The 27705-nt window shown below is 46.3% G+C and overlaps 4 protein-coding genes and 1 long non-coding RNA gene across 29 annotated transcripts in view; 3 read left to right on the top strand and 2 right to left on the bottom strand.

Annotated features, from left to right (window-relative positions):
- The window catches only part of UROC1 (urocanate hydratase 1), an 86084-nt gene extending 84759 nt beyond the window's left edge, over nt 1-1325 (top strand). For all 4 annotated transcript variants that reach the window (XM_040646713.2, XM_040646710.2, XM_040646712.1 and 1 more), the window contains one exon: nt 943-1325. In XM_040646713.2, the coding sequence (XP_040502647.1) occupies nt 943-1083 (141 nt within the window). In that variant the 3' untranslated portion in view covers nt 1084-1325. The remainder of the gene's footprint in view (nt 1-942) is intronic.
- A 264-nt stretch (nt 1326-1589) lies between these two features.
- On the bottom strand, nt 1590-4564 carry LOC107054433. Of its 2 annotated transcripts, none has more exons than XR_003077432.3 (2): nt 4394-4564; nt 1590-3014 (listed from the first exon to the last, which is right to left on the bottom strand). It is a non-coding gene; the product is annotated as an uncharacterized LOC107054433 (long non-coding RNA). The 2 variants fall into 2 exon arrangements; XR_003077433.3 differs by lacking the exon at nt 4394-4564 and adding an exon at nt 3155-3427.
- On the top strand, nt 3464-14804 carry ZXDC (ZXD family zinc finger C). Its single transcript, XM_414374.8, has 10 exons — nt 3464-4619; nt 5177-5329; nt 6051-6129; nt 6251-6381; nt 6942-7112; nt 7409-8094; nt 8874-8958; nt 10701-10873; nt 11960-12061; nt 12645-14804. Exons 1-10 carry the CDS (start codon nt 3524-3526, stop codon nt 12729-12731), a joined length of 2763 nt encoding a protein of 920 aa, XP_414374.5. The 5' UTR covers nt 3464-3523; the 3' UTR covers nt 12732-14804.
- Nucleotides 14805-15121: 317 nt separating this feature from the next.
- On the bottom strand, nt 15122-27105 carry CFAP100 (cilia and flagella associated protein 100). 2 transcript variants are annotated; one of them, XM_046900037.1, is made up of 16 exons: nt 27057-27105; nt 26096-26269; nt 25379-25559; nt 25099-25182; nt 24202-24308; nt 22996-23188; nt 22288-22355; nt 21521-21684; nt 20815-20895; nt 20246-20614; nt 19587-19635; nt 18274-18425; nt 17301-17451; nt 16895-17097; nt 15623-15716; nt 15122-15449 (listed from the first exon to the last, which is right to left on the bottom strand). In XM_046900037.1, exons 3-16 carry the CDS (start codon nt 25452-25454, stop codon nt 15336-15338), a joined length of 1905 nt encoding a protein of 634 aa, XP_046755993.1. In that variant the 5' UTR covers nt 25455-25559; nt 26096-26269; nt 27057-27105; the 3' UTR covers nt 15122-15335. The 2 variants fall into 2 exon arrangements, with proteins under 2 accessions (XP_046755993.1, XP_040502648.1); XM_040646714.2 differs by having other exon boundaries at nt 17319-17451; nt 26161-26269.
- The window catches only part of KLF15 (Kruppel like factor 15), a 34334-nt gene continuing 30519 nt past the window's right edge, over nt 23891-27705 (top strand). For 18 of the 20 annotated variants that reach the window (XM_025154676.3, XM_046900038.1, XM_046900043.1 and 15 more), the window contains exon 1: nt 27218-27286. The gene's annotated coding sequence lies outside the window, so the exon portion shown is untranslated. Of the gene's footprint in view, nt 25109-27217; nt 27287-27705 lie in introns of those variants that run through there. The other 2 variants (XM_046900057.1, XM_046900050.1) reach the window with 1 other exon arrangement.

The raw sequence follows: 27705 nt of genomic DNA, 5'->3' as shown, positions 1-27705 counted from the left end.
CCCCACTCCTTCACATGCGTGTTTAAAAAGGACAATCTGGGAACATTACCCACGTTATATACAAGACTGAAAAGAAACTGTAGTGCGTCCTTGAAATATATTGCCAGGAATAATCACAGGTGAGTGGCAGGGAAATTGAGTCGGTGTCTTGAAAGGTCCTGTCTAGTTGTTATCGCTGTGATCCTGAGAACTTCTTATGAGCCCTACGTTAATCAAATGCTTAAATATTTCACTAGGTTGGAATCTGGGGATTTTTTGTGCTCAAACACTTCTGTGTCTGAATCTTTTAAACACTGATATGCAATTCATAAAGCAGAGAATTGTAAGGCACTGAAGACAAGGAAGTATTTGCTTCCTTGTCAGTACTCGCTTCCTTGTCAGTACTCCTTCCTTTTGTTCCTGGTGTTTTTCTTCATCTGGCAAACTCTTCTTGCACACAGGTCAAAATGCAGAAGGGCTCATAGTTCCCTGTCTGTGGAGCTTCACTCATATGCTGGCAGAGAATTTGGCTTCTTGATTTCATGAAAATACACTGAGTGAAATTTGCCCTTTTAACTATTTATCCAACTAAAAAAGCATCAGTTGTGGAAATCGTACTGTTATCTAAAGCAACTGCTGGTTGTACAGAACTGGGATGGAGTACGGAGTGTTTTGTAGAGGGAATTCTGTGAAGCTGATAAACCTGGCTCTGCCAACGTAGTCAGCCCAGCAATGCGATTCTGCATGAAAATGTACAAAGTCCATCCAAACACTACTCATATCAATGAAGTAGCCTTTAAAAAAGACAACTACAAAATCAATCAGGAAACTAGGAACTGGCAGAGAGTTGAAAGATTTATTGTGATGCGATCGGGTGCCAGTGTTTGCACAGATATCACACAAAATGGGATGTGGCAAGAAAAATGGGTGATTTTTACACTCATTGATTTTCTGGTCTGACAGGTTGCCAGGCGCTGCTGGTCGGGTAATGACTATGCATACGAAACGATCTGCCAAGCAATGAAAGACAATGCTGCACTGAAGGTGACTCTTCCTCAAAAAGTGGTGGATGAGAACATCTTAGAACAAGCCCTCAAAAGTTAGTGGTATTCCAACTGCAGTGTTATCCTGGCAGAAACGTATGAAAAAATGTGCTAACGATAAAAGCCTTGCAATTGTCTCTGCCACGTGAGTTTATTCCTTTTAACTCATTAATAGGGCAGATCTGTGTCTGCCCGTGACAGGTCCACTGATGGCAGGAGCAGCCTTTTCACTGGTAAGGAAAGGAGCTGAAATTTTGTCCATTGAAATAAAATTAAAAAATAAATCGAGCTGTCTAAATGCAACTGAGAGAAATGTCTTGTTTTGCACTTCAGCCTCCCATTATATATGTGTTAACAGTAACTCACTGATGCATTCTGTGATAGGCAGGGAGCTTATTCACGGAGACCTGCTCTGGCTGCTGCAGGTGAGGAGTGATGAACTTTGGACTGCAGGATCTCAAGAAACCAAATAACATTCAGTACCAAAATGCCACAGGCTCTTAAAATGTGCACTTGCTGCATCCATGCATTGCTTCTGGTGCCAGTTAAAGAAAACAGTAAACCTGGTGTACTGAGTTTTTTTTTTAATTTACTTTCAGAAATCAGTTCTTTACTCTGTTCACATCCAGCATACATCTCCAGATCAACAGTGAGAGGCTGGCATCTGCTTGCAACCAAACCTTCTGTGAAGTGCATTTTGCAGTTCACCAGAATTGCTTTACACGGTGGAAAAAAGCACACATTGACAAGTTACACCACTGAGATGTGAGTAGTTGCCAGCCAGATTTGACAGCCTTTCTTTAACACATGTTAGGCATTACCTGTTAATAATCACACTGGGTTGGTATCTTGGTAGCTGTATCTCATACAACCATTCTAGCTGTTGTAGCCCGAAAGAACTGGGGCACCTTTTGTCATAGGGAACATCCAGGAAATATAATGGCTTTCTGTACTATGGAAGTACAGGAAAGTAGTCATCTTAGTTCTGAGTTGAAAAATCTACCACAGAAGATGTTGAAGAAATATTATTACGGATTGTACACCTTTGTGTTATTTAGCACTGAGATAACAGTAACCTGTCACCCCCTGCTGGGATGAAGCAGCAGATTTCCAGCACACAGAAGCCATAGGCCAGGCCAGGGCAAAAACCCCCTGAGCTCTGCTGAGCCTCCTTGTTTTTGTGCTGTTTGCAGAGAAACTGGGTCTATGAATGGACAGTTGTTCTGCCTCACTCTGTGGGGACGTTGATATCATTTCTAGGCAGATGACCTCAGTGCTGGAAAAGCTCAATACAGGCAGAGCAGTCTCCTTCAAAACACACATCTGCAGTCACTGTATCAGACCAGACAGTAGATAGCAGAGGAGATTAATTTCTGTAGTGAGGTTTGACGCTTGCTACAAGTTGATTTGACATCCTCCCATCAGGGACGCACCTCTGGGTTGAACACTAAAGGCCCATGCAGGCCTTTCTTCCACGCAGGCCAGTGAATCACCACTCTTTCAGAGAAGAAAGTTTGTTCCCTAACGTCCAACCTGAACCTCCCCTGGTGCAACTTAAGGCCATTTTCCTCCTAGGAAAAGGAAGGAAGTGAAGGAAGAGTGCACTGCACACACCTCTGCAGTGAGACCAGGAGGGCCAGCGGCAGCCACCAGCAGGGCTGACCCGGGCCCTGTGACAGCTCAGGGGGATTTCAGGGGAGGCTGAGCTCAAGCACTCAGGCTGCACAGACAGCTCTGAAGCCGCAGCGAGGAGCTCTGTGTGTACACACAGCTGTACTGCAGGAAGCACTAGCAGCCACCTGGGGCTGGACAGCAGCTCGCCTTGCTTTGCTGTCAGAGATTTGGTGCAGAATAGCTCTGGGGAAGTAATTTGCCCGCCGGAAGGATCACAGCACCATCTGCTGGGAGCGCTCGAAGGGCCCACAGCCTGATTTCCACCACAAGCATGGGTTAGTTCTTCCTTCTGCTTAAAACTGGAGAGCCAGAACAGAGCTGAAAATGAGAATGAAAAGTAGAATGAAACATAAAATAACCAAGCACTCAACCGCCTTTCCATGCTTTAGCTGCATCTGTAGGGCTTTTGTTTGCCTGATCTCAACCAACTCCACTATCAGAGCACGATTTCAGAGCACCTTTCCTGCCATCGTGCTTTCCTCGTCCCTCTGTCCTCCTTCCCTTCCTCCTTCGCAGGTCATTTCCCTCTGCCGTCGCTCGCTCCCCGTGCTGCCCAGCTCTGAGGCTCCCCGGGGCAGGAGCAGCGCCACCCCGCCCCCAGAAAGAGCTCTGCATCCCTCAACACCTCTCCACGCCGCTTCCCCGGGCCGAGCGGCCCAGAAGCGGCCCCTTTCCGCCCGAGCCCCGCTCCGTTTCTCCGCACTCCGGGTTTCTCCGGCGCCTCCCGCTCCGCTCCGCTCCGCTCCGCCGTTCCGCGTTTCCGCGCCGACCGCGCCAGGCCCCGCCCCCCGGCTCCGGTTTCAGCCGCTGCTACAGGGACCCCCAAGATGGAAACGCAGGGGCTGCCCGCCGCGGAGGCGGCCCGGGCCCGGCCCGGCGCCCAACATGGCGGCCCCGCCGCGCCGCCCGCCGCCCCGGGCCGCCCTCCGCCTCCGCCCGACTGGGACCCGGCGGCCTCCGCCGCCGCCGCCTCCTCCGCAGCCAGCAGCGCCGCGTCGGGCCTCTACGTGAGCTTCCCGGTGCTGCTGGTGGAGGAGAAGCCGGAGCCCGGCGCCGGCCCGGCTCCCAGCCCCAGCGCTCCGCCGGCGGGCCCCGCGCCCGACAGCGACGGGCTGCTGCTCGTCCTCAACGTGGTGCGCGGCAACGCCGAGCCCGGCTCGGGCGACGGGGAAGCGGGGCGCGCCCAGCCCGGCCCTCCGCCCGCGGAGCCGCCCGAGGAAGGCCCCGGCTCCGCGCCGCCGCCGCCGCCTCCTCCGCCTCCTCCTCCCCCGCCGCCCCGCGACGGCGATGGGGACGGCGGCGCGGAGGACGGCTCCTTCTCGGGGACCATCACCATCAACAACCAGAGCCTGGTGGTGCGCATCGAGAACGGCGTGCTGACGCTGGGGCCCGGCGCCGAGCAGGCCGCGAGCACCGCGCCGCCCCCGGCCCCGCCGCCTCCGCCCGCCGGCCCCGCCGAGCCCCCGCCGGGCGTCCCGCGGCCGCGCTCCCCGCCGGCCTTCCCCTGTCCCGAGCCGCGCTGCGGGGAGGCCTTCCCCCGCAAGCAGCAGCTGCGGCTGCACCGCCTCACGGCGCACGGAGGCGGAGGGGAGGACAGCCGCGGGGCGCCGGCGGCGGGGGGGGCGGCGCGGCCGTTCGGCTGCCCCGTGCCGGGCTGCGCCTGGTCCTTCGCCACGGCCTACAAGCTGCGGCGGCACCTGCACTCGCACGACAAACTGCGGCCCTTCGCCTGCGCCGCGCCCGGCTGCTCCAAGCGCTTCACCACCGTCTACAACCTGCGGGCCCACAGCCGCGCCCACGAGCAGGAGGCGGCGCACAAGTGCGAGGCGTGCGGGCAGCGCTTCCCCAGCGCCGCCCGCCTCGCCGCCCACCGCCGCCGCAGCCACCTGGAGCCCGAGCGGCCCTACCGCTGCGACTTCCCCGGTAAGCCGCGCCCGGGGCCGGGTCCGCAGGGCTCCGTGCCTTCCCCGTCCCGTCTTCCCCCGTACAGCCGCACTCGGGTTAGCCCGGGGTCCCGCTGTGCTCGCTTTGCTTCCTTGCTGCCTCTCCTCCCTCTCCCTTTGGAGCCTCCAGGAACGTCCCCACTCCCTGACACCCTCGTTAACAAGGGGGAGGTTTGGGGTCGGGGGGTGCTGCGGTGACGGGGTGGTGGAACGCCAACAGTGGAAGCGCCAGCCTTGGGTTTGCCTCTTCTGAGTTTGGGTATAATATTGAGGAGGGCCATTAGGAAAACTTTCTTCTCAGCAAGAGTGATAAGGCACTGGCACTGCTGCCCAGGGAGTGGTGGAGTCACTGTCCCTGGAGGTGTTTGGTAGTCGTGGAGATGTGGCACTGAGGGATGTGGTTGTGGGCATGGTGATCGTGGGTTGACAATTGGAATTGATCTTAGAGGTCTTTTCCGGCCTTAATGATTGTATGAAAGCATCCTTCTTGACTCACTTGCATACCAACCTGTTGCACTGTTTCCTATCTCTCCCCAGGCTGTGAAAGGACGTTCATCACAGTGAGCGCGCTGTTCTCCCACAATCGGGCCCACTTCAGGGAGCAGGAGCAGTTCTCTTGCTCGTTCCCAGGCTGTAACAAGCAGTACGACAAAGCGTGTCGGCTGAAAATCCACATGAGGAGCCATACAGGTACACATGAGGGCATGTTCCAGGGGAGGGCACATAGAGGATGGGCTGTGAACAGTGGGGTTTGGTGTGCTGGAATGGCTGAAAGACAGAGAGATGGGAGGGATGGTGTGGGCTGTCATGTACTTGCTGCTGTCCTTGGCTTTCCTGGTTTCATGGCTCTACAGTTGAAGAAGTGTCATTTTGATTAAGTGAAAGTTCCGAGAAGTGATGCAACTAACTTCAAGTTGTTTGTATTGTCATAATCAGCATTGATGTGGGGGTCATGAAAACAGAAAAAGAGCTTCCAGTTGTTTGTTTTCAACAGTGCTGTCACTGGTTATCAGGGCATGTTCACGTTAGCTCTGGGGTACTGGGAGAGGTGTCTGGGGGAAAATGGGGAAAGCACTGAGGAAGGTCAGGTTTTGGAAAACAGATGGGGAAAGGTGGAATGGGCTGTGTTGGATGCAGAGAGCACAGAACTGAGACCACAGGTTTTAGATTAGAAGTATTAATAAGGATCTGTGCTCCGTGGTGCATATAGAGATGTGCAGTGGCCTTGAGGTAAAGAAAGTGGTGATTGTAGAAGAGGGGAGAGGGCATCGCTGCTTGTATGTGATTTATGTGAGGTGGCGGTTGAGTCTTGTAGTCTTAAAATAATTGAATTCAAGCAGCATTGGGGGTTTCTTAACCTAATACCAGTGTGTGATTTGGTAATTGTTAATGTGACCTTTCTTTGCTTAAGGTGAGAGGCCTTTTATCTGTGACTTCGAAGGCTGCGGCTGGTCTTTCACCAGCATGTCCAAGCTGCTGCGACACAAGAGGTAGCATTTTCAGACTGTGCTGGTTGTTCTCAGTCCCTCGCTGTTTGTTAGCTTTTGTTTCCCCTTCCAGTAGTCAAGCGGTGGATGTAGTCTTGCTGATGGTGATTCCGTTTGTTTGTAGGAAACACGAAGATGACAGGAGGTTCACGTGCCCGGTAGAAGGCTGTGGGAAGTCCTTCACAAGAGCAGAACACTTGAAAGGCCACAGCATAACCCACCTTGGTACAAAGCCATTTGAGTGCCCAGTAGAAGGTACTGCTCAACTCTTGGATTAACTGGTAACTGGTGTGTGCTGCATAAATAGAGGAAAGCTGTGTGCTTTTCCCCAAACACAAGCTAGTTACAGGATCAGAGGGAGTCTTCTAACAGAGTCTGAAGAGATAAAACTGAAGGTCCATCACTTCAGTTGGACTCCAGGAATGTAGAAGATTGGGTATGATCTGGAATATTCATCTTCACAAAGTAAAACAGCTCTACTTGGTGGTTGTTTCTCCTTTTAATGGTTTTACTAGCAGTTGTCACCAAGCATTTTCATTTAAAATGCCACAGCGGGGAAGGAATATATTGAATGACTTAGCATTTCTTCTTGTCAGAAGTGGCTTGCTGAGCTGTCCTATCCACTGAGATGTCCTTGATGTAAAACGAGAGGTCGTATATTTGGCTTTCTTCTGAGTCCTCTGAATGTATGTCCAGATGCTACAGACCAACAGAGAGTTCTGCAGCTCTGTTGTGATTTGTTTTGTAAAGACACTAAGCCTGAACGTCAGGCTGAAACTAGGTGAATCCTTAAAGGCATCTGTATCTTCTTGCAGGCTGTTGTGCAAAATTCTCAGCACGGAGTAGTCTGTACATTCACTCCAAAAAACATCTTCAGGATGTGGACTCACTAAAGACTCGCTGCCCTGTATCCAGCTGTAATAAGTTGTTCACTTCCAAGCACAGTATGAAGACGCATATGGTCAAACAACACAACTTCAGCCCAGGTAAGGGATTTGTTTCAAACTGTGTGAGGTGCAGCAGACCAACTCAATGTCCTCGACACTGATCGTTCATATTCTTTCATCCTCAATGTCTGATGAAAGCTTTGAGTTATAACCAAACCCTCCCCAAAAAGTTGAATTTAGTGTGCTGTTGCTGTTTTACTGTCACTGCATTCCCTAAGAACAGGTAATGCTCTATTGGCTTTCTTTTAAATTTTCCACAACTCTTGGTAAGTCGGACAGTCACCTTCCTTGTTTGTCCCAGCAATTAAAAATGTTCAAACTGTATTCCATTGCAGATCTGCTGACGCAGCTCGAAGCAACCAGCTCCCTCACACCCAGCAGTGAGCTCACCAGTCCGGGCCACAGCGACCTCAGCAACATAGACCTCGTTTCCCTGTTCTCCAACGTGTCCAGCAACAATTCGGGGATCTCAGCAGACATGGCGTTAGTGAACTCTGGAATTGTCACCATAGATGTTGCCTCAGTCGGCTCAACTCTTGGAGGAAACCTGCCTGTCAGTAGCAGTTCCTTAAGCCAGGCAGTCGATCCCTTGATACTGGTGGCCAGCAGCGATATGCCGCAGAGCCTGGACAGTTCTCTCTTGCTGGGAACTGGGACGACAGTTCTACAGCAAAGCACTTTAAATTTGGATGATGTACAGACTGTCAATGCGGAAGCCCTGGGTTCACTAGCGTCGCTGTCAGTGAGGAATCCCAGTCAGGATGTGCACGGTTTGACGTCCAGCAATAATTTAACGATTGACACAGCCACTTTGACTCCTTCTAGCAGCCTTGGTGGTACCAATGTGCCTGAGTTACTGACACCCACTAAAATGGAACGGAATTTGCTTCCTAGCTCGGATGTTGTTGGTCAGCAAGAGGGCAGCAAAGTAGTGACTCAGTTTGTTTTCTCCAACCCTCCGGGAAGCTACAGCGCTCAGAAAGAAATGGATCTTAGCACAATGACTGGCAGCTCGTTTTTGGTACGCAGTAGCTATATTCATTTACCCTTAGATGACTGAGACACCCTGAATGTGGGGATATCCACTGTTGCTCACACCTTCTAGGCAGGCCTTTCTTTGGTTTCTGCAGGTGATGTGCTTTGGCTTTTTTTTTGATGAAGGATGTAGAGCGTGATATTGAGCGGTGTGTTGTCAGAAGTAGCTGCAGTGTGGTGATGAGTTCTCTTAAGAAAAATCAGAATTCTGATGGGGAGAGGGAAGGAAAAGCTTTATAGAGTAGGGGTTTTAGAAAGCAACCATCCATTTATCTGAGGATGAAATGGGATTTGCAAGAAAACCCAAGGCCAAGAAGATGTGGTATCTCATGTTCCTTACAGGGAAAGATTTTGTGTTGGGAGAGAAACTGAAACGTTTCTCCTCAGCCTTTGTTCCCATAGGTGTTTCAAATACTCTTCCCTTTTTGCTTTATCGTGTTGTTGGAGGCCTGTTTGTTTGCAGCATGAAGTGTTCCTTCTATTGCCGTGTTTACCCTATTAAAATCTGAATGTTTATAATTATGGAGATAACTTCCTTTTGTGTTGAACTCCAGATATTAAATACAGGGAACTCACTGAAACTAATCAGAAGAGTATGGGAATATAGAATTCAGTGTTTGCAATATAAGATAACCACAACTGGGAACTCAGCAGTGTGGTTTCATTGTCTTGGCTTGTTCTTGCATTCAAAATCTTTGCATTTCTTGGCTTTTTTTTTTCTTTCTTTCCTTTTTTTTTTTTCCTTCTTTTTTCTTTTTCACTTAGGAGAGCAGTGGGTCTGCGAGAACAGACTACAGAGCCATTCAGCTGGCCAAGAAAAGAAAACAAAAAGGGAATGGGAGCAGCACAGGTGAGAAGACATCGTGTTAAATGTGCTAAACACAATTATAAAAGGGTTTGGCAGTGAAATAAGAGCTGGTATCTGAGTAGACTTGTAAGTACCATACCCATTTATTGGTAGTTAAAATAATAATGCACGCAGTGTGCCACCTGTTAGCTGTGGAACACCAGATCCATAGTAAGCTTACAAAGAAATCTTCACCTTATGTTCCATGGTTGTTATGAAGGCAATATCCCTCCATCCCCACGTCTGCTTTTGATTTTTGTTATTAAAGCAACAACAAAAAAGACTGTTTTGCTTTCCATTGTTTGTGCTTTGCATTGTTTGTCCTACCTTGTGGGTTCTCTGCTGTTCTGTATGGATAATGAAGAGATCAGCTGGGTTTGCTTTGCTTGTTTTTTGCTTAGTAACAACGTCTGTGCAGTGTTAAGGGATTTATTTCCTATTTATTTCTTCAGTTATCTAGGAATACTCAAACCTCTCCGTTACATCAAAGCCTTTTAGAGAGCAGGGTGATATATTAGGTGGTGATTTCAGATGTGTTGCTTTTCTCTTAAAAAGTAAAAGCTGTCCGATGTGGATTTCTCAGATGAGATGTGATCGGTGGCTCACTGTGCTTGGGGACAATCTCAGGTGTCTGAATTACATCTGCCCCTTGTGCTGTGATGGAAGATCTGTTCTGTTTTACATATGGTTTAGCTCTTGCTGCTGCTTGTATCTGCTAGTTCTCTAAAAGGGAAGGTGATAATTGTGAAGGTAAGTGAAGTGACTGCTTCTGAATTGAGCTCTGTGACATGCTGTTCTTCGTGTAATCTGTACCTGTTCACATCTGGTTCAGCGAGACATGCAGAAAGAGAGCTGCTTTATGAAGCTTAGTTCTAAGTGTGCTTGTATCATGAAACGCGTGTGTGTAACCCAGTGTTGGTACACTTCTTTATACAGATGATTGCACTAAATCTGCACCCGTTTCTAAAGTGGTCTCAGAACATTCCTATTTCCTTTCTTACTCCGGTCTCCTGGTAGTCAGCTTCTCACCAGCTGCTGTCACCTTAATGCCACCATGTGATTCTCACAGTGATCAGAAGTCTTGTATTTCTCATTAGTTTAACTAAGCTACATAAGCACTGTAGAGGGAAGTTTGTTTTTAAAGTGAAGTTACCCGAGCCTCTTATTTACTGTAGATTAAAGAGCAGCCAAACAGATGACAGGATTTTATATCCATTATGTTGGATTTTGGTTAGCTTGGTGGCTTTCAGCTTGCAGTGTAAAGCTGGTTCATGCTGTCCTTCGCATTTCCTTCTGGAAGCAGATGAGCTTTGCTAAGACTTATTATAATTCTTATTATTTTAATGAATTGAAAAAATGATGGACGTAACTTCTCAGGAAATGAATAGAAAAATGAAAAATGGAAGATGCAATTTCACTTCCCAGTTCCTTTCTATAGCTGTGCAAATGTGTTGGCATTTCTGTGCTACCATAGGAGAGAGCCTCAGCGGTTTGTGATGTGGTTTTATGGCATTCATGCAAAATGATAACTGCTCAGTCAGCACTTGGAGTTCATTGGCTGATTGCTGTGTGGCCTTTTAGCTGTCAGATGGTGCTTCATTACACTGTACTGCTCCAGGCATTTCCCACATAGCGCGATTAGTGGTGCAGGCTAAACTGACTGCATAACATTGAAAAACATGAGCAGGAAACTTTGGTAAATTGCTTCTGACCGCCTAAATATTAAACTTGTTTGTTTTTTTAAGGGACACCTGGCTCTGGTCAGAGGAAAAGCAAGGGCGGTAAGGTGAGCCCCACCAGTTTCTCATCGTCCGCTCCCGGTGGTCGGCTGGGTGGCAACGCTGTTCTGCCAAACGGAGGGCTCACGATAAGGGACCCTGCAACGGGAGCACAGTATGTGCAAATTCAGCTTCTTCAGGTGAGAACTGAGGGGAGGAAACATCCTTAGCCTCTCTGTTACCTTCTCTGTTATTCTAAATGGCACGTCTGTAGAAGAATCTAAACGTGTACTCTTCTAGATGGGAATCTGAGATCTTCAGTGTGTACTCTGTTCATCAGGGCACTTGCCCACACTCATGGGAAATTTATAAGTGGCTTTAGGGAGGTCTGGAAAAGCCTGAAAACAGAGCTGATTCAATCATGCGACTGCTGAGACCAGAACCAATGGATTGTGGAAACGGCTGAGATATTTTTATTTTGCTAGTGCTAATATTTTCAGTCCAGCCTGGATCATACAGGCACTGTAACTGCAGGGAGGAGCATTCTGTTCCTCTTCTTGAGCAGACCTTTTTCTGCCAGTCTTTCTCTTTGCTGAGAATGTGTGTGCTCTACTCCTGTCCCCTCTTTCCACTGAATGTCTTACATTGCTCCATCTCTCCCATATGCAAAGTTAATAAGAGTGACATGAAGAGATTCCCACAAAATGAAGTTTCAGCTGGAACTGATTTTCATCTTAACAGCTGAAATAAAACTTAGATACTTTAAGATTTCTTTGTCTAAATAATCTGTGTGAACTGATTAGTGGAGTACTTTGAGCAGTCAATTTTTAGCCTGGTACATATCTGTGTAGTATCCAGAGAGATGATAAGTTCTTTCTGCTCTATTCCTAACAAGATTTGATATAGAAGAAGCAATGGAGAGAGTTCTTCCTCTCTTTCTGATGGGTGTAAATGTAACTTTTCTGTTAAATATCAGCTTCGCATAGCATGGTGAAACTTGTAGCTTATGTCTGAGCTTTAAATATAATGGAAGGTGAACCATATCTTCCCTTTTAGATCTTGACAATTTTCCAAGTTGATTATAATAGGAGACAATAGGTTGTGTACTGAATAAGGTTTGAATTGAAGTGGCAGTTAGGATTTCTTACCTTGGTGGATGTAGACCTTATACTAACTAGTACAGTGCAGTGCCTTTATCAATTTTTTAAGACTCTGAAGTTGGGTGGAATTTATTGTGCCGAGATGCTTCAGAGTCTGCTAATTGCATCACATTTCTGCCTTCACAGGATGATCCCTCAGGAGAGGGAGATTTGCCCTTTCAGCTGAGCTCTCAGTCCTCCTCATCACATTCTCAGCTTACAGTGGATTTACCTGTTCACATACTTCAGGTACAGCATGTCAGAGCCATGGGGTTTTATGGCCTCACTTGAGCAGTGAATAGTTCATTCTGAGCACTGGTGTTCTGCTCAATGGAAACACCTTGCTTTCTATTAGGAGTTCAGATTCAATTTCGGGAAGCAGAGAAGTGTACTGCAAGGCTTATCTTGTGTGTGTTACCAACCTTTGACATGTCACAGGTGGTTGTTTTTCTACCTCTGTGAGTGGGTAATGAATAACAAAACGTTACTCATTTATTATTGGAGTGTCCCATCCTAGTTATCCTTATCCTATCCTACAGATACTGAGCAGGTCAAGAGAGAGTATCAGAACTGATATGTGTGTAGCAGTCTGCAGGAAGGATGGGGAGTGAGAAAACCTTGATCCTAGATGTCAGAGAGGTGTCTACATGGGAATGGCAGTTAGATGAGGAAAAACAGAATAGCAGTGTCTGAGTGGGTCACTGAAATAGGAACGCTTTGGGGAACAATTCAAACAACTCGGAGCGTTTCTCTGGTTAATGTCAGGATGTTCTCACTGATAAGCTCTAAGAGGTGAAAGTACTGAACTACTTTGGTTTTTTTGCTTCAACAGGAACCACACAACTCTGCTGAAGACGATGCAGGTTCTGATAACTCTCAGTTCACTGGAAGCACAATAAACTTACAGGATCTGGAATGACCATTATTAAGGACAGTTACTTGAAAGCCAGTTGGGCAGTCGCGTCTCGACAAAATAACTCTGTGGGTCTTTTTCTGAGGAAGATAGGAAAACTAGGAGCACTGGGTTATGCTTGTGCTCTTTGCGATTTGCTCAAGACAGTTACAGCTGAAAGGTTTTCTCAACAAGTGTAAATCCTACTTGATGTGCCTGTGTAGTATAACCCATCTGCCTAATGGTCACAGCCCGACGCAGGCTGCTGTACAGTGTTGTTTCAGGGAGAAGTGCTCAATTAAACTTCTAACTGAGGTAATATTTACTGTTTTCACAGGAAAGCAAGTATTCTGCAGCTAACAGAACTCATAATCCTGCCTACAATAGCTCAAACTTTCCTAAAATTGACAGATATTTTACACACATGCGCACACAGGTTGTTCTGGCCCCTGTGTTTTGGCAGAAAACTGGAATCAAGTGTCACATGTAACAAAGCTGACGCCCTACACCATGAAAATGAAACGTTCTAAAGTTTTTGTTTTAGCAAGCTAGATTCTAAACGTTAACTTAGCTGTGAATCAGTTTGTAGCTCATGTTGAGTTTCTCCCTTTCCTTGTTCCCTCATCCCAAATAATCTGCTGAATTCTTCCAGCAAAACTTGAGAGAGAAACGCAATAGAATTGTACTCACTGTAAGTGATGAGCTGAGACTCCAACAGTGTTCAAGAGAGGTTACCTTTATCTTTGTGTTCCCTTTTTTGGGAGGGATTTTGACCGTCACGTAAAGTTAAGCACCTTGATTGTGTCTCATCTACGAACTGCTGCCAAGTTGCTTGTAAACTGGCACTACCTTCTTATTTTTATATATTTTATTATTATTTTTTGGAACGCCGTCAACACTTGTTCTTTACTGATATCCCAGAGCATCACATGCACGTGGAGTTTCCAGCTGGTTTACAAAACATGCAGTTGTTAAAATTTCATGGGAGGGGAAGAAGAGCTGTTAGCTACTAAGATCTGCCCCACTGAAAAACTGCAATTTCTACTGGTGGGCAGGGGAAGAAGTTGTACGTACTGAACTTATCTGGACTGCAGACACCTCAGTAAGTACAGAATTGTATAGGGGGGGAAATAAAAACACCCTTTGGTTACATTTTAAGGTAGTAATTTAAAGGTTTCTCATGGTGGTGTACTGAATGCCTATAAAATGCCGTATAGGAATTTGATAAGAGGGTGTATGTAATGTTTTTTATTCTCAATGAGGTGTGTGTGTATGCACGTATGTCTGTTTTTTTACAAAAATAAGGTATGTCATGCAGAAGAACATTGTGATCTTTCTTATCTTGCACATATTTATTTATTTTACAGTTATACTGGTGTTGAATTCACATGAGGTCATTCAGAAAAGCTTTTACTTCCTGTGCCTTCTGAACTATGTATGCGTCCAGAAAAAATGCTTTTTTTTTTGGTTGATGACTTAATGGGGGGGGAAAGTATGCAGATTACTTTCAAGTTCAGATCCCAATTTCTAAACAGTATTTTATCCTCTGGTTGAACCAGTTTTATTTTTCTGTCTTTTGTTTAACTATCTGAGCATTGAGGTCTCTTTGTTCCTTTCATCCTGAGTTTACAGCTTATGCCCAGGGTCTCTCGTTACCCTCTCAGGTGGGGTTTCCAAACCAAACTCACTGGTAGGGGAGATCTACTTGATGACTGTGACCACAACATAGAATCCTCTCCTGGGAGGTAGGAAGGTTGAGGAGGAATCATGCTGAAGGGACTGCTGATTCTTCCTCTACTGCTCACCCTCTAAAAGCTGAGACTCCTCCAGCTCCCAACGCCTGTGTCATTCTGTTCTCAAGGACCATACCAGTTCTTAATCTAATACAGTGGCCAAGGAACACTCCATCTTTTTATGGGACTTGCAACTTAATCTTTCTACTTCTGAAAATGTACCTCACTCAGCTTTGTAAATGAATGTAAAGTGCTAACCTCTTGGGGCCGACAATTGGATCACTTGGCTTGAAGTCCATTGCTGGCAATGGATGCCTGAAGAACTACTGGTGCAAAAGGGTTAATAAAGCTTTTTTTTTTATGGTCAGTTTGTCACTGGGTATTGTTCTTTATATATGACATAAAGCGAATGGTCAGCAGCTTTGTCTCTGTAGAGCTTGTTTTTTGTTTTAATCTTTGCTTGTATCTTCACAGTAGTGGGGTGGAGTCCACCAATCCATCCTTCAGATTAAGGCAGAGACTTTATTTCATAGCTGTTCACCTGATCTGTGGTTATAATCAATGGTAAGTGCTTGGCTTAGTTGTGCCATGGCAAAATTGTTACCCAGGACACCGGTGAGGTTTGTAGGGATAGAGCTATTCGCATCAAGAACCGAATAAGAAAAGTATTGTTGCTAGCAGGAGCCAAAGAAGCAAAATAAGAGCATTTTATTTTATTTCCTTAGTCAAGAAAAACAATCAGTGGTTGCCTGACTTGCTCCTTTCCTTTGGATCTTGGGATAGGAGGAATTTCATGAGGCTATGAAGTTCTCACACTGCAAATAGGCTCAGGCTGGAGCTACAGAAACCTTTTTCTAGAGTGGTATCAGCTCTACGTTACATAGTAAAGGCCGTGCTCTCAAGTGAAGTAATACAGCATTTCTTCTTTCTCCTTATCCCTTTGTTCTTGGCTTTGCTCTTTCTTTTCCTTCCTGGCAGGTGGGCTGGAACGGAACATCAGCCTTCTGCCGGTCTGCAGAGGAGGAGGCGGCACATCTTTGTTAGAGGAGCACCATAAACCACACGTGCTGTTTTCCTGGCAGGGTTGAGTCCCTCCCCCTTTTAATGCCCGGTGTTTGGGTGCCCCCATCTTCCCTAAAGTGGGCTGCAGAGGTGAGGTGTGTTCCTATGGATCCCTGCGCTTACCTTTTTCTCTATGTTTGCCTGTGCTCTCTCCAGGGCCCGTTGCAGTCTCTCCTCCTGCATCTGTTTCTGCTGTTGTTCCTTTTCCTCTCTCAGCCTTTTGAAGGGAGCAAAAAAAAAAGAGGTTGGAACGTGCACAAATAGACAAATATACAAAGATACACAAATATGCTTTTGACCCGTTCCTTGTCTAACAGTGTAACACCACTGGATTGCAGGGGTTTGGATATAGACGATGCTGGGTTTTAAATGCTCTTCGAAGATTTTTGTTTTGTTAGTTTTTTGTTTTGATTTTTGGAGGCAGGCAGGGGCCAAGGTTTGGTCAGATTCCTTCGCAGAGTCTTCTCTTCCATCCCCAGAGCAGAATAAGTGTGTGTTGCTTCATCAAATTACAGAATCATTTCAATTGGAAGGGACCCTTAAAGTCCATCAGTCCAACCCCCCTGCAATGAACAGGGACACCCACAGCTCCATCAGGTGCTCAGAGCCCATCCAGCTGACCTTGGCTGTCTGCAGGGCTACGTTTCTTTTGTAAGTGAAGAATGCAAAATCATTCACAGAACGCAGGGAGGAAGTGTCACATCCTTTCTACCATGAAGGCAAAGAAAGACTCAGAAAGAAGTAGAAGGAAAATGTCACTTTGGCTTTAAATTCTCAAACTACTTTTCTTGTAATGAATCTGATTCACCTGGGGATGGCCAAATGCAGTCAACTCCCCAGTTATGTCTTTGCTGTTTGCATGGGAACTTCCATTTGTGTAACAGAGCCAATGGCAATGTCTAGGAATGTAAATTTGTTGTGTTTATTGGCTCCTGTTTTAATTAAGAAGCACAATTTAAACTGTAGAGATCTGTAGAAGAAACATTTGAAAGCTGGCATTGCTTACAGGTGCCCTATATACTTAAACAGAGGAGTCATTTTTTGTTCAATCGGTTCAAATATAATTAATTCAAATTGTCTTCTTAAAACCATGATTCTCATTGAATTTGCACAGAAGACATTCTCTTCTTCCAGACCTTGTCCTCCCATGCATGATACAGGCACCTTCTGGCCTCTCCCAGTGCAGCTCTGGGCTGCTGCTTGCTGATGGAGAGCTGCAAGCACTGGGACTGTGAAGCTATCAGAGGGCTAAATTGGGATATGGTCCTCTGGGCTTCCAGATTACTGTTAACGTTTCCTAAGTTGATCTGACAGATGTGGCTATTTCAAGGGGCTTTGATTTTGATTGCCAGTAGTTAAAAATAGAGGCCTCATTTCGAGGAGTTCTTGTCTTACCTCTTTCTCCGTTCTCTTTTTTTGGCTTTTTCAATCTCTGCTATCTTTGCTGGTGGGATTCTTTCCAGGTTGTCCAGTAACTCAATGAGCTTTTTTTCTATCGCCGCTAGCATCTCCATTGTCTCCATGCCTTCCCTGCTTTCTCCAATGCAGTGACCATAGACCTCCCTCACCTTTCTACCCAAGCTTGCAAGCATTTTATCCTAGAGAAAAGAGGAGATGCAGTGAGATGGACCAGCTGGGTCCTGCCTGGTTAGAACCACCACATCCCTCTAAAAGAATAGAGAAGGAAATCAGAATGCTTTCTCTTAGAACTTGATTGTTTGCTTCTCGGTTTGCTCAGCAGTGTCTGGGATGGATGGCTGTGCCTGAAGGAGCAGCTCATCGCTGTGCTATCCCACTTTACCTCGACCTCGGGGTGTACCTGGACATCAACTTTGTGTTCTGAGGAAAAGTCTTCAACTCTGAGCTTCAGGTCTGCCGCTCTCTCTTCCAATTTGGTGACGGTGGATTTCAAGGTGAGCGAAACTTCTTTCAGCTGTGCTCGCTCCCGATCCCTGGGCCAGGAGAGAGAGGAGCTGTTTGGAAAACGCTGTCCTCAAAACATGTGGTTCCTCTGCTGCTTCCACCCAGCTTGTCCCCGCTGCTGCCGGTAGGTGGAAGCATCACTACGCTCCATTTCTGGGCGACTTGCATCTCGACTCGGAGAGCACAGGGAGATGGGGTTTTCCTGGGATAGCAGTAACTGTGTGTGGGGGGAGAGGGAGCGCAGCTAAAAATGCTCTAGGTTTTGTGACGAGTCGGTGTGGGAAGTAGATTCCGTTTAAATGCACTCACTTCAAATGAGAGGCACTTTGAAGGAGAATAGGTGTGTCTACCTGCCATAGAAATACTGCTCTGCAATCACACTTGGGTCTCTGCTGCCTTCCTCTAGGAAGGGTTTGAGTCAAAACAGGCTCTGGTCTGGATCTCTCAGGATGAGCCTTGTTTCTGCCTTTGATCTTTCCTTAGGAGAATGACACCATCCTTCCTGGCTTACATCCCCCTGCAGAATGCTACATGCATCAGCTCCCCAGCCTGTGCCTTCAGGGCTGTGCACCAAGGTGTGAGTACACTGCTTCTGACAAGGAAGAAACTCTTTACAATAAGGGCGGTGAGGCACTGGCACAGGCTGCCCGGAGAGGTGGTGGTGCCCATCCCTGCAGACAGCCAAGGTCAGCTGGATGGGCTCTGAGCACCTGATGGAGCTGTGGGTGTCCCTGTTCAGTGCAGGGGGGTTGGACTGATGGCCTTTAAGGGATCTTCCAACTCAAAGGACTGTTTGAAAGTTGAGGCAGAGGGACCCCCTTCCCACCACTCCCCCACAGGATCACACTCACTTCCTTTGTTGTGCGTTGATGAAGGTGTGTTGGAGCTCATTAATTTCTTTCTGTGTCTCCTGGAAGTTACAGAGGTAGGAAAAGTTCTGTTCCTCCATCTCCGCGAAAACAGACAGCAGTTGTTGGGGGTCAGTAAAATACAGCTCAGGCTCCTGGAATGGAAAATGTGTGATATCTATAAATAACTGCATGTGTAGTGTTGCAGGAAGGGTATAAGCAAGGTAAGGGCCTCGCCTGTGCTCCCGATCCCAGCTGTTCTTTCTCTGCCCATATAAACATAACCACGTAAACCTGGAGGCTTTGTCCTCAGTTCATCCTTGTTGTGCTTTGATTTGAGACTGGAAGAAGGTGCCCTAAAGCTTGCATGTGTTGTTTAGCAGCATTGGTCAGTATTGAGAAAGGTATTATTTTTCTACAGAAATGTTGCCTAAATAACATGTAATCTGTAGCTCATTCCCAGAAAGAGAAGTTTCCCTGGTTAATGGAATGTAGAAACCATTCAGTAGCAAAATAAAATGTTTCTGTGACCCTTTTCTCTCTATTCCAGGTGAAAACGTAAACCCGGGTGAGAGGAAGGAGGGAAATGCCCCCCTGATACCTTTGACTCGCTGGAGTTATTTGTGGCTTTCCCCCAGCAGGACAGTCAGGCACGGCCCCCAAACGCTGCTATGTGACCCCAATTAAATGTGCTTACTTAGGGGATATTACCGAGCAGACCCTGGCCTAGCTTAAAGAAGTTCTGTCATGCAGCAGAGTGGCTCAATGGTTTCTTATGGCAGTGGCTGTGGGTGCTGAAAGGTGAGTGTTTTGCACCTGCTGACCTTTTTTCACTCCTGTAACCTTGTCTCCAGGGCCAAGCCTATTTCTGAAGCCTTGCCTCCTTACAGACCAGGGTGGTGAGATTTGTCCTCTGCAACCGATGTGGTGAACTCAAGAAAAGCAAGTGGTAAGGCTCATTTCAGGTTGCGTTTTGGGGAACAAAAAGTGTCGCAAACATCTGAGTGAGAAATCTTCCCTTTTGGATATAAAGTGAAAACTTCACTAATCTCAATGCCTGCTGTTGTGATCATATCTTGTAGGGTGGGGAGCTATGAAGTGATGGTAGAGTGTTGGAAAAGAGACGAGGAAAGCTAAACCAAGATACTTAAAATATGGCTTGCTAAAACCATGAATATTCATACATATATAAACACATAGTTACTGGCTACGATAATACCTCAGCCCTGCAAAAAACAGCTAGAAGGTGAGGGAAATCAGTAATGTCAATACGTGAGACAGGACAAAGTTAAATATTTCAGTGTAAGGCTTCTGACCTCATCTTCATCCGAGCAGATTTCGCTCTCTTGATCCTCCGATGAATTCCTGAAAAAGCATTTTGTGTGATCAGTGGCAACTCAAAGGAGACCTTGTTAATATACCATGAGCACGGCAAGCAGCCAACGCTGACACCTGCAAGCAGCCTCTGGCTCCAGCTGCAGGTAGCTGGCAGCTTCCCGTGTTGGCTGTTTGCTGCTGAACAGTCCCTGGAGCATTCACAAGTCTGGCTCCTCTTGCCCATGAGCTGCTGAGGGCTCGGTGGGAGCTGTCTCCTTGCCCCACAGGAGGGGTGAAAACCTCGGTTTGTGTCCCCTTACTGCCAGGCCCAGTTGTGTCTGCACAATAACAGCAGTGGTTTTGTGTGAGGGGTGGGCCTGCCTATGGGATGGATGCCTCTTACTGCATGAGGCCTGTTACTGAAAGAAGATGCCGAATGCGATGTCTGCTGTGTCCAAACAGGTGACTGTGGCCAACAGTGGGAACGAGTAAGTCAGCCACAAACAGGGCACAGAAAAGCTTTGCTCCAGGACGGTGTCCAGGTTCTACTTTGAGGAGCAGGTTTCCTCTGTACCAAACTCCCAGTCAGTTGAGTGCTCTCTGGATCATTTAAGTTTGTTGTGGTATTTTGTTTGTTCCTTTGTGGTCAAGTACTTACAGATTTTCTGTTGAGAGAGGTTTCAGGAGGCTTTTGAGCTGTGGTCTGGTCCCAGGTGATAAGCTTGAGTTCACACTTTCTACAGACAGCAGAGAACTTGGCACGTCTATAGCATTCGTGTTCATCTCGATGGTCAGACCTGGACACAAGAGGAGATGGACACTTGGAGCATGAGGCTGCCCTCCAGAGGAGTGGGCAGCTCTGCCACGGCACTTACTCTTCTCTGAGGCACTTTCTTTGTCAGCTGTTTTCAACTGCTTTCCGTGCTTTTTTTCGTATTCCTCCTGCCATTCTTTCGGAGAGAGCTGATAGAGGAAGTCTCTGTACATCTTGTACTCTCGCAGAGAATTCTCAAATCTGGTTATATCACTGGGGTGGGAAAAGTGGGCAGTTTGTTAGCAGGGAGGAAAGCTCCTGTTTGAGCAGGTTCTTTCTAACCCTTGGCACTCAACTACACCCAGAGAAGGGACAGGGAGCTTGTGTCCTCATGGGCACACACAGATAAATGTGAACCTCTCTGTGCTGCAGGGGCTGGTAAAGGCCAGGCAGGGATAGCGTGCGATTCTTACCTTTGAAGGCTCATTATTTGGGAACCAATTGCGTGGATCTGTACTATTTTCTTTGCTTTCGCTGCAGATTCTTTTTCAGCACTAGAGAAAAAAATACAGCAAAATGAGCCACGAAACAGTTTAGCAATAAGCATGTGGTGAGCTGAGGTGCATGTAACACAGATAAAAAGATGGGGAGGAACCTTAGAAACCTCTCTATTGTAGGTAAAGAGGTACCATCGGTGACACTTGTCTCCTGTCTGAAGGCCCTGCCTTGGCAAAGGGAGCATGGGGTTCCAGCAGCACTTCCAGGTCAGGCTGTTCCTAGTTTGGCTGCTGCTAAGCATCAGTTTCTGCTCTGCCATTGTGTAATGGGCCAAAGTGCCCAGCTTGTTTTGCTCTGGGGGCTGTTCCTGCTGCGGGGGGTTAGGGAGAAGAGTCTGCCTGTTATATGTGTTGTGAGAAGCGGTGGGAACAATGGTGGGTTCTTCACTGCAGACAAATTGAAGGTTTCAGTAATGAAGGGATTCCCCAGCTACTGGTTCCTTCCTCTCTTTCATTGAATTTGTGGAGAGAAAATGCTACCAGGACTGTAACTCTGGGAAAACCCAGACGCAGGGGATCTGAGGGTGGATGCTATCCAAAACCCTCTGGGGAACGTCAAGCAAAAAACCTCCTTTGTCCAATGCAAAATTGTTATGTGGATGGTTTCTTCAGCTTCCATTACATTTTCAGGGCTTGAACGGAGCTTTTATGGTTCTCCTTCAGGAACTCATCAAATATGGCAATATCCTTCTCCAGGTTGTATTCAGCCTTTTCCAGTTTTCTTTCCTCTTTCTTTGCTATTTTCTCCAACTTTTGAATCTCTTCTCTCTTAACTGCTATGGCATACTGAAATGAACCCAAAAGATAACACAGTCACGTTGATTGGTTGATACTAAAGGTGCATTGGTTTGGCTTTGTTCTTGGTTACCTTCTTGCCTTATACTTGTTGGCAGAGGGTAATGATTCAAACCAAGACATGTCTTAGTGCAAACTAGGTACGTAGAGGCCAGGAGATGTTTCAGAAGTAACGCAACAAGTAAGCAGTGATAAAGATGATTCAGCAGTGTTATAGCACAACAATAGAGATGAATAATGGGGATATTCCAACATTACTTTGATTTCATAATGGCTCCCAGGGACAAATTATATGAGTAGAGCAAAAGCCAAAAGGTCAGTATATGTGCGTATTTTGCAAATTAAGGGGGAAATAATTGGATGGCAGCCACTGGGTGATGTGGATGGCCTATTTCATTACTTAGTGGACTGATGGTCTATAGACTATAAGTGTCTTTAACACAGGGCTTGGACAATCAGTTAATGAGATCTGATGTATGCCCTGCTGATGTAACCTCTAGGCAATGGGTCTCATGAAAACAAACAGAAACCCAAGGCAACAATGAAGGATAGTTAAATGAGCAGAGAGTAACTTTCTTAACGAAAACCAAGTACCTCAAGTAAAAATATCTCCCTTCTGTCATTTATGTAGTCACGGAAAGTTTCTTTTTCTAATGGATAATCTGAAATGAAGACAAAAGATTCATCAGACTACAGGGAGAAATATGGTCATGCAAAGAACAGTGAATATGGTAGCAGCTGTGAGCATGGATGTGGTTGGCACTGAAGCTAGCAAAAACAATTATTTTATTACCATTTTGGCATTGCTTTGGATAAGTTTCAAATGGGCTTTCTCTAAAAACAGGTAGAATTGAGTGGAAAATCTTGATCTTTTTAAGGACAAATTTGGCTCTCTAGACATTAATGGCAAAGCTACTCCTCTGTCAGAGGCAGAAAACTATAGGCTCATGTCCACCTGAATCCAGCTCCAGGTCAGCTTAGTAAAAACATCCTCATGACACAAGGTCCTGCAAGCTCTCAGCTGGCTTCTGTGCTGCCTCCCAAGGCTCTCAGCTATTGTGGAAGCCACAGGGGATGCTGGAACCCAGGCTGCCTTGGTGGTGTGACATCTGCTGCAAATGTAAAGGCATAAGATGGACACAGCCCAGCCACATGCAGGCTGTCAAGGTGAAGCAGATAACTACTGTGCCTACAGGAGCTCACCAAGGTCAGCTAGAGCTAACTGCCAGTCCCATCCCCTTTTTGATTTAGGCTGCTCTCCAGCTGAGCAGCACTGCTACAAAGACAGTAACCATTCCCTACCTTTTTTAATGGCTATCTTCCATGAAAGACACTCCTGGAGAGCTTTCAGTCTCTCTTCATCTGTTTCCTGTTTTCTGTTTTCTTCTTCCTCTTCCTTTTTCAAAGCTTTCCTAAGCCCTCTTTCCTTTGCCTTGTTTTTAACAGAGTAAGTCATTTTCTCATGAATTTTCATGGTCTTCATCCTTTCACGTTCCTATAAGAAGTCAGTTATGTGGAGAAATTGATAATCTGTTTTGTCTGCTGTGGTTTTTAATGACATCAAGCGGTTATTCACAGTCTAGAAATTTGCAGCTTCTAATACCCTGCTGATGTAAACCCTCAAGTCTGGGTTGAGAGGGTTGCTTGAAACCCACTCCAGAGCTTTCTGGAAGGTGAAATGTTGTTCATGCTCAGTGTTTTCACATGGGCCGAGGTCTGTAATTCATTGCCCTCTGCATGGTTTGGGCGCGGGTTAGGCTGAGGGCATTGCTTGGCAGACATCCTTGGTGCCCTTCCTCATACTTACTTAGTGACCTTGAACCCAAGCTAAAATCAGATTATCAGTCAGCTGCGGAGGCTTGCCTAAGCTTGTTTGGAGACTTCCCTTTGTGATTTAGTAACAAAGGCCTCTTGCTTTCGCATCACTGCTTGGCTTCTGCAACTGCATCAACAATTAGACTTCTCTGAGACATCATAACCTCTGTGATTTCCCACTGCCACAGGATCATGTGCCCTAGGGAAAATCCTCAGTGGAAATAAGGAAGAAAGAGATGTTCCACAGACCCAGCTCTCGTGGGTTGCAATTAATTGTTTTATGGAGAGAAGCTTAAGGCATGAAGCCATGTCCTCCTTTTTCCTAGGCCTGTTGAAGGGGAAGGAAAGAGACCTTGCACCAAAACCTTCTGTAGATAATCAACACTAGCAGCACTAGCAAACATCTCCTCCAGGAACAGGAGAGAGGGGCAAACCTACCTTTGAGTATGGAAGCGAAACGACAGCGCGTAGGTTGTGCGATAGCAACTAGCAGGTCTGTGCTCACACTGCTCCATGTAAGGTTAATCTGGCATCATGGATCTCAGTGAACTTGTAGCTGATGGGGGGGAACCCGAGCTGAATTTAGCAGCTATTGTTTTTCTCATGCGTGTATTCCTTATCCTTGGTCTGATTTTATGTTGCTTGGTTGCCTGCCTTGAGTAGAGATGGGTGTAAAGCACCATGTATACGTACCGCCTTTGCCTTTTTTCTTTCCTTGTTCCTTATTGCAAAAATATCAATATCTGGAGGAATTGTAAATGGATTTTTGTAAATGGGTTCTTCATCCTCTTCTGAGAGTTCTGCAAGGAATGGACAAGGATGTAGAAGATACAAGGCAGAATGTCAAAACCTTGTGCAAAGGAACTCTGATCTGCTGCATCATGGCAACACGTCTCTTCAGTTGGCTTCTGGTTGGTGGCAGTTGACTGCTTACTTTAACATTTAATGTTAGCATTTAACAAACTCAATCCAAGATTAGAAGCCTCAATATACTAAATGCCTCCTGGGTCCCTTCCGTCTCTTGTTACCGGGAGGCACGTATTCCTCTCAGGAAAGGCAGTGAGGTGAGTATAAGACATAAGTCATTACTGTTAATATAAGCTTAAGCCCTTAGTCAGTTGTCAAAGCCTGAAAACAGGTTAGTTTATCTGTAAAATAGGATAGCTTTAGTTAGGCCTGATTCTGGAGAGCAGAACTCTGTTCACCCCTGTGCAAGGAGATGCTTGGCTTCATGATTTCATGATGGGACATAAAATCAAGTTCAAATTAGTATCTGAGAGATCAAGAAAAAAAGGGAGTAAGGACCTCAGACCTTGGCTGTGCTAGGAGATCTATCAGAAGGAAGATTAATTCCTTTGCCCTTCTGCAGACCCTTCTGTTGGTGACAGAGCCAAGAGCTGTGTTCCCTTGCATTTTCTCTTCCCGTATCCTAACCTCATTTACTGAAGTCTTTGTTCACTGTTTTCCTCAGGCAGAACATTTACTGAAGCTTCTGGGAGCCTGTCTTATCTGATCATGGGCAGAAGAGTATGAACACAGACCTCTCCTTTGACCAAAGAACGGAAAGCTGTTGGAACATCATGACCTTACCTGACACAAGGTAGGTTTCCATTCCAGGTTTAGAAGAGAGACTCTCACAGACTGACTCTTCATATACAGATGGCATCACTGACTCTGGCCCAAAGAAAACCATAAACAAATTAATCAACTGTGACCTGCCAGTGACTGATGCAGTGAGGTTTTACAGCAGCGATGGGCCTCGGGGCTTTCTGGATCTTAACCACTGAGCTCCGGTTCTGATCCAAACCCATGCTTTCATCTGCACATTGCTGGTTCACAAGCAATGATTTTAACTCCATCAAGCTCTTACCAGAAGTTGTTCCAGCACTGTAAGCACTGTGGGTTTCTTGTGATAAGGCTGAATGATTGCTGGACAGCACAGACATGCTGTAGGAAATTTGGTCGTGTTTAATTTTAGGCTGGCAAAGCGATGAAGGTTAGTTTTTTAGTTTCTCTGAATCCAATCTCTTTTGTAGTCTTTGCTGCAGGTCCTAGGGGAAAAGGCATAATTGTAATGATCTCACTTACAGAGAACAGACAGATCACTGTTACAGTTATCCTTGAATCAAAAAAGGCAGAAAGCTGAGTCCAGTGAGGTACTGGTTCAGTTGATGTAATTCTGCTGCTGTATTCCTGATCCACATGACCATAAGCACAGCAGAAAATATCCTCTTCCGCTTGAGCTAGTTTAGGGCTATTTTAAAGCATCATTATTTGCTCTGAACAGCCTCCAGTTTTTATGTATTTTGAGCTAAACTCATCTGGCCTAATTTCCCTGTCCTTGGTGCGATGTGTTTCCTATTGGCTGTATTTCTGCAGCTGCCCAATTAGTGTCTTATTCTTCAGAGGTGTCAGACTTTCAGCACTGATGAGACACAGTCTGAGGTAGAACTAAAGCCGTTTGTAATGCACCCCAATGTTTTCTCTCTCCTTGTCTGGTCTTTAAGTACCCACTCCAAAAGCCTTTCCAAAAGCAGTGTTTGGTGAATACACTTTGTGAAATATGTGAGGTGGTTGTAGTAAACACCTGAGTGCTTGGCCCTTGTAAAGAACACTTTGACTTCTGTAACCCAAAAGCCTTCCCATAAAAACCTTATTATTCCACAGGGTTGTTCCAATTTCTGCTGCAGGGAATAGGACTGGAAAGCAGGACTGGACAGAGGATACTGGCAGGTGGGAAATAATCTGTCAGTGAAGCTCCCTGAAATCAAAAGCACTTCATATTACCTTTAGCAAAGGATACAGAGCCGTTTCTAATATCAACTTAGAAATATTCACTTTATGAAGACATTCTTGGTCTGAGATTGTTGATTTTTCTAATAGATTGTTTGCACAGCACTTGGGAAACAATTCCAAAAGCTGCAGAAGCACTGGTTGCGCTAATTACAATTATTACACTCTATAATGCAAATAGAAACTGCTTTGTTGCTGGAATCATTTGGCATACATATCTCACTGCCTCTTACATTTTTACGCTTCAGTAGCTACACATCAGCGTCCAGCAGGACGTGAGTCAGATAAAGCATTCAGGGTTTTAATCTACAGAAACAGTTATTCAGTGATTTTTTTCCCTTTCATCAAGCTGCTGTGCAGAAGAAAAAAATAAACCAACAGAACAACAAAGTAAACATGCAAACAATTCTAAAAATGACAGAATAAGATTCATCCACCACCTTCCCAGAGTACCCGACAAGCTCGTGTTTTGTACACTCGAATAATACACACAGTGCTGTGACTCACAGAGAAGGGTTGAGCTCACTAGGAAGTGACTCCAAGCTTGAAACTGTGGGGTGCTATCCCAGGGACAGATGTGCCCCATCCCCCCGTGCACCCCCAGCTCACACATGGAGGCAGAGACTGCTCACGTGTGAGATCTCCCATGAGACACCCACTGCCTCTGCTTGTCTGAGTACAGCTTTACATCCAATGCTGACAACAAAAGAAAATGGTGTAGGTGCGCTTCCCCCTATTATTTTTTGGCTTCTCACCCCATGAACTCCGCGCTCCTCTCGGCTGTGGTTGGACGGGGACAGAGGCATGGACACGGCTTGGCACTGTTCTGTTGATGTTCTGTTTGTGCTGCCATAGAAACCTGAGCTCCCGCTGCCGAGTGACACGTGTAACTGGGCTCCCTGTGGCTGGGATAAGTGCTCCTGGCCTGGTGCAACAGAGAGAAGGTTCCCAGGGTTCAGCTGCGATGAGAAGCATCGTGACATAGGTATTGCCATGCATCCCTAAGTTCTCAGGTAGAAAAGGGGCTCAGGTCTTAACCCCATCTCCACAACAAAGCACTGGGATGTGGAACTTGGAGCTGGAGCCCTGACAGTGGAAGTGACTGTTGTTTTTAGTCACTGGCACAGCTGCACAGGGAGTGGTGGAGTCACTGTCCCTGGAGGTGTTCAAGAACTGTAGAGATGTGGCACTGAGGGACGTGGTCAGTGGGCATGGTGGGGATGGGTTGGGGTTGGACTTGGATGGTCTTAGTGGTCTTTTCCAACCTAAACAATGTTATGATTCTGTATGACTTGAGAAATTATCAGTTGAGCAAAGTAATACGTCTTAAGTAGGAAATGATCTTCAGTTCCCATATTTTCTCTTTCCTGTTTCTAAGAAGACCAAATCAATTCCAAATGGATC

The sequence above is a fragment of the Gallus gallus genome, chromosome 12, assembly GCF_016699485.2.
Source record: "Gallus gallus isolate bGalGal1 chromosome 12, bGalGal1.mat.broiler.GRCg7b, whole genome shotgun sequence".
Classification (NCBI taxonomy): Eukaryota; Metazoa; Chordata; class Aves; order Galliformes; family Phasianidae; genus Gallus; species Gallus gallus.
Note: the sequence above shows the minus strand (reverse complement) of the source record. Positions and strands in the feature narration are given on the sequence as shown.

Coding starts and splice junctions, on each gene's coding strand:
- CFAP100 (XM_046900037.1), bottom strand. CDS start 25,454: ATGTCTGTGCTGTCCAGCAATCATTCAGCCTTATCACAAGAAACCCAC. Junction 25,183..25,378: donor CAGTGCTGGAACAACTTCTG/GTAAGAGCTTGA, acceptor TCTTTGGGCCAG/AGTCAGTGATGCCATCTGTA. Junction 20,615..20,814: donor CAAATAATGAGCCTTCAAAG/GTAAGAATCGCA, acceptor TTCCCACCCCAG/TGATATAACCAGATTTGAGA.
- ZXDC (XM_414374.8), top strand. CDS start 3,524: ATGGAAACGCAGGGGCTGCCCGCCGCGGAGGCGGCCCGGGCCCGGCCC. Junction 5,330..6,050: donor CCACATGAGGAGCCATACAG/GTACACATGAGG, acceptor TCTTTGCTTAAG/GTGAGAGGCCTTTTATCTGT. Junction 8,959..10,700: donor AGGGAATGGGAGCAGCACAG/GTGAGAAGACAT, acceptor TGTTTTTTTAAG/GGACACCTGGCTCTGGTCAG.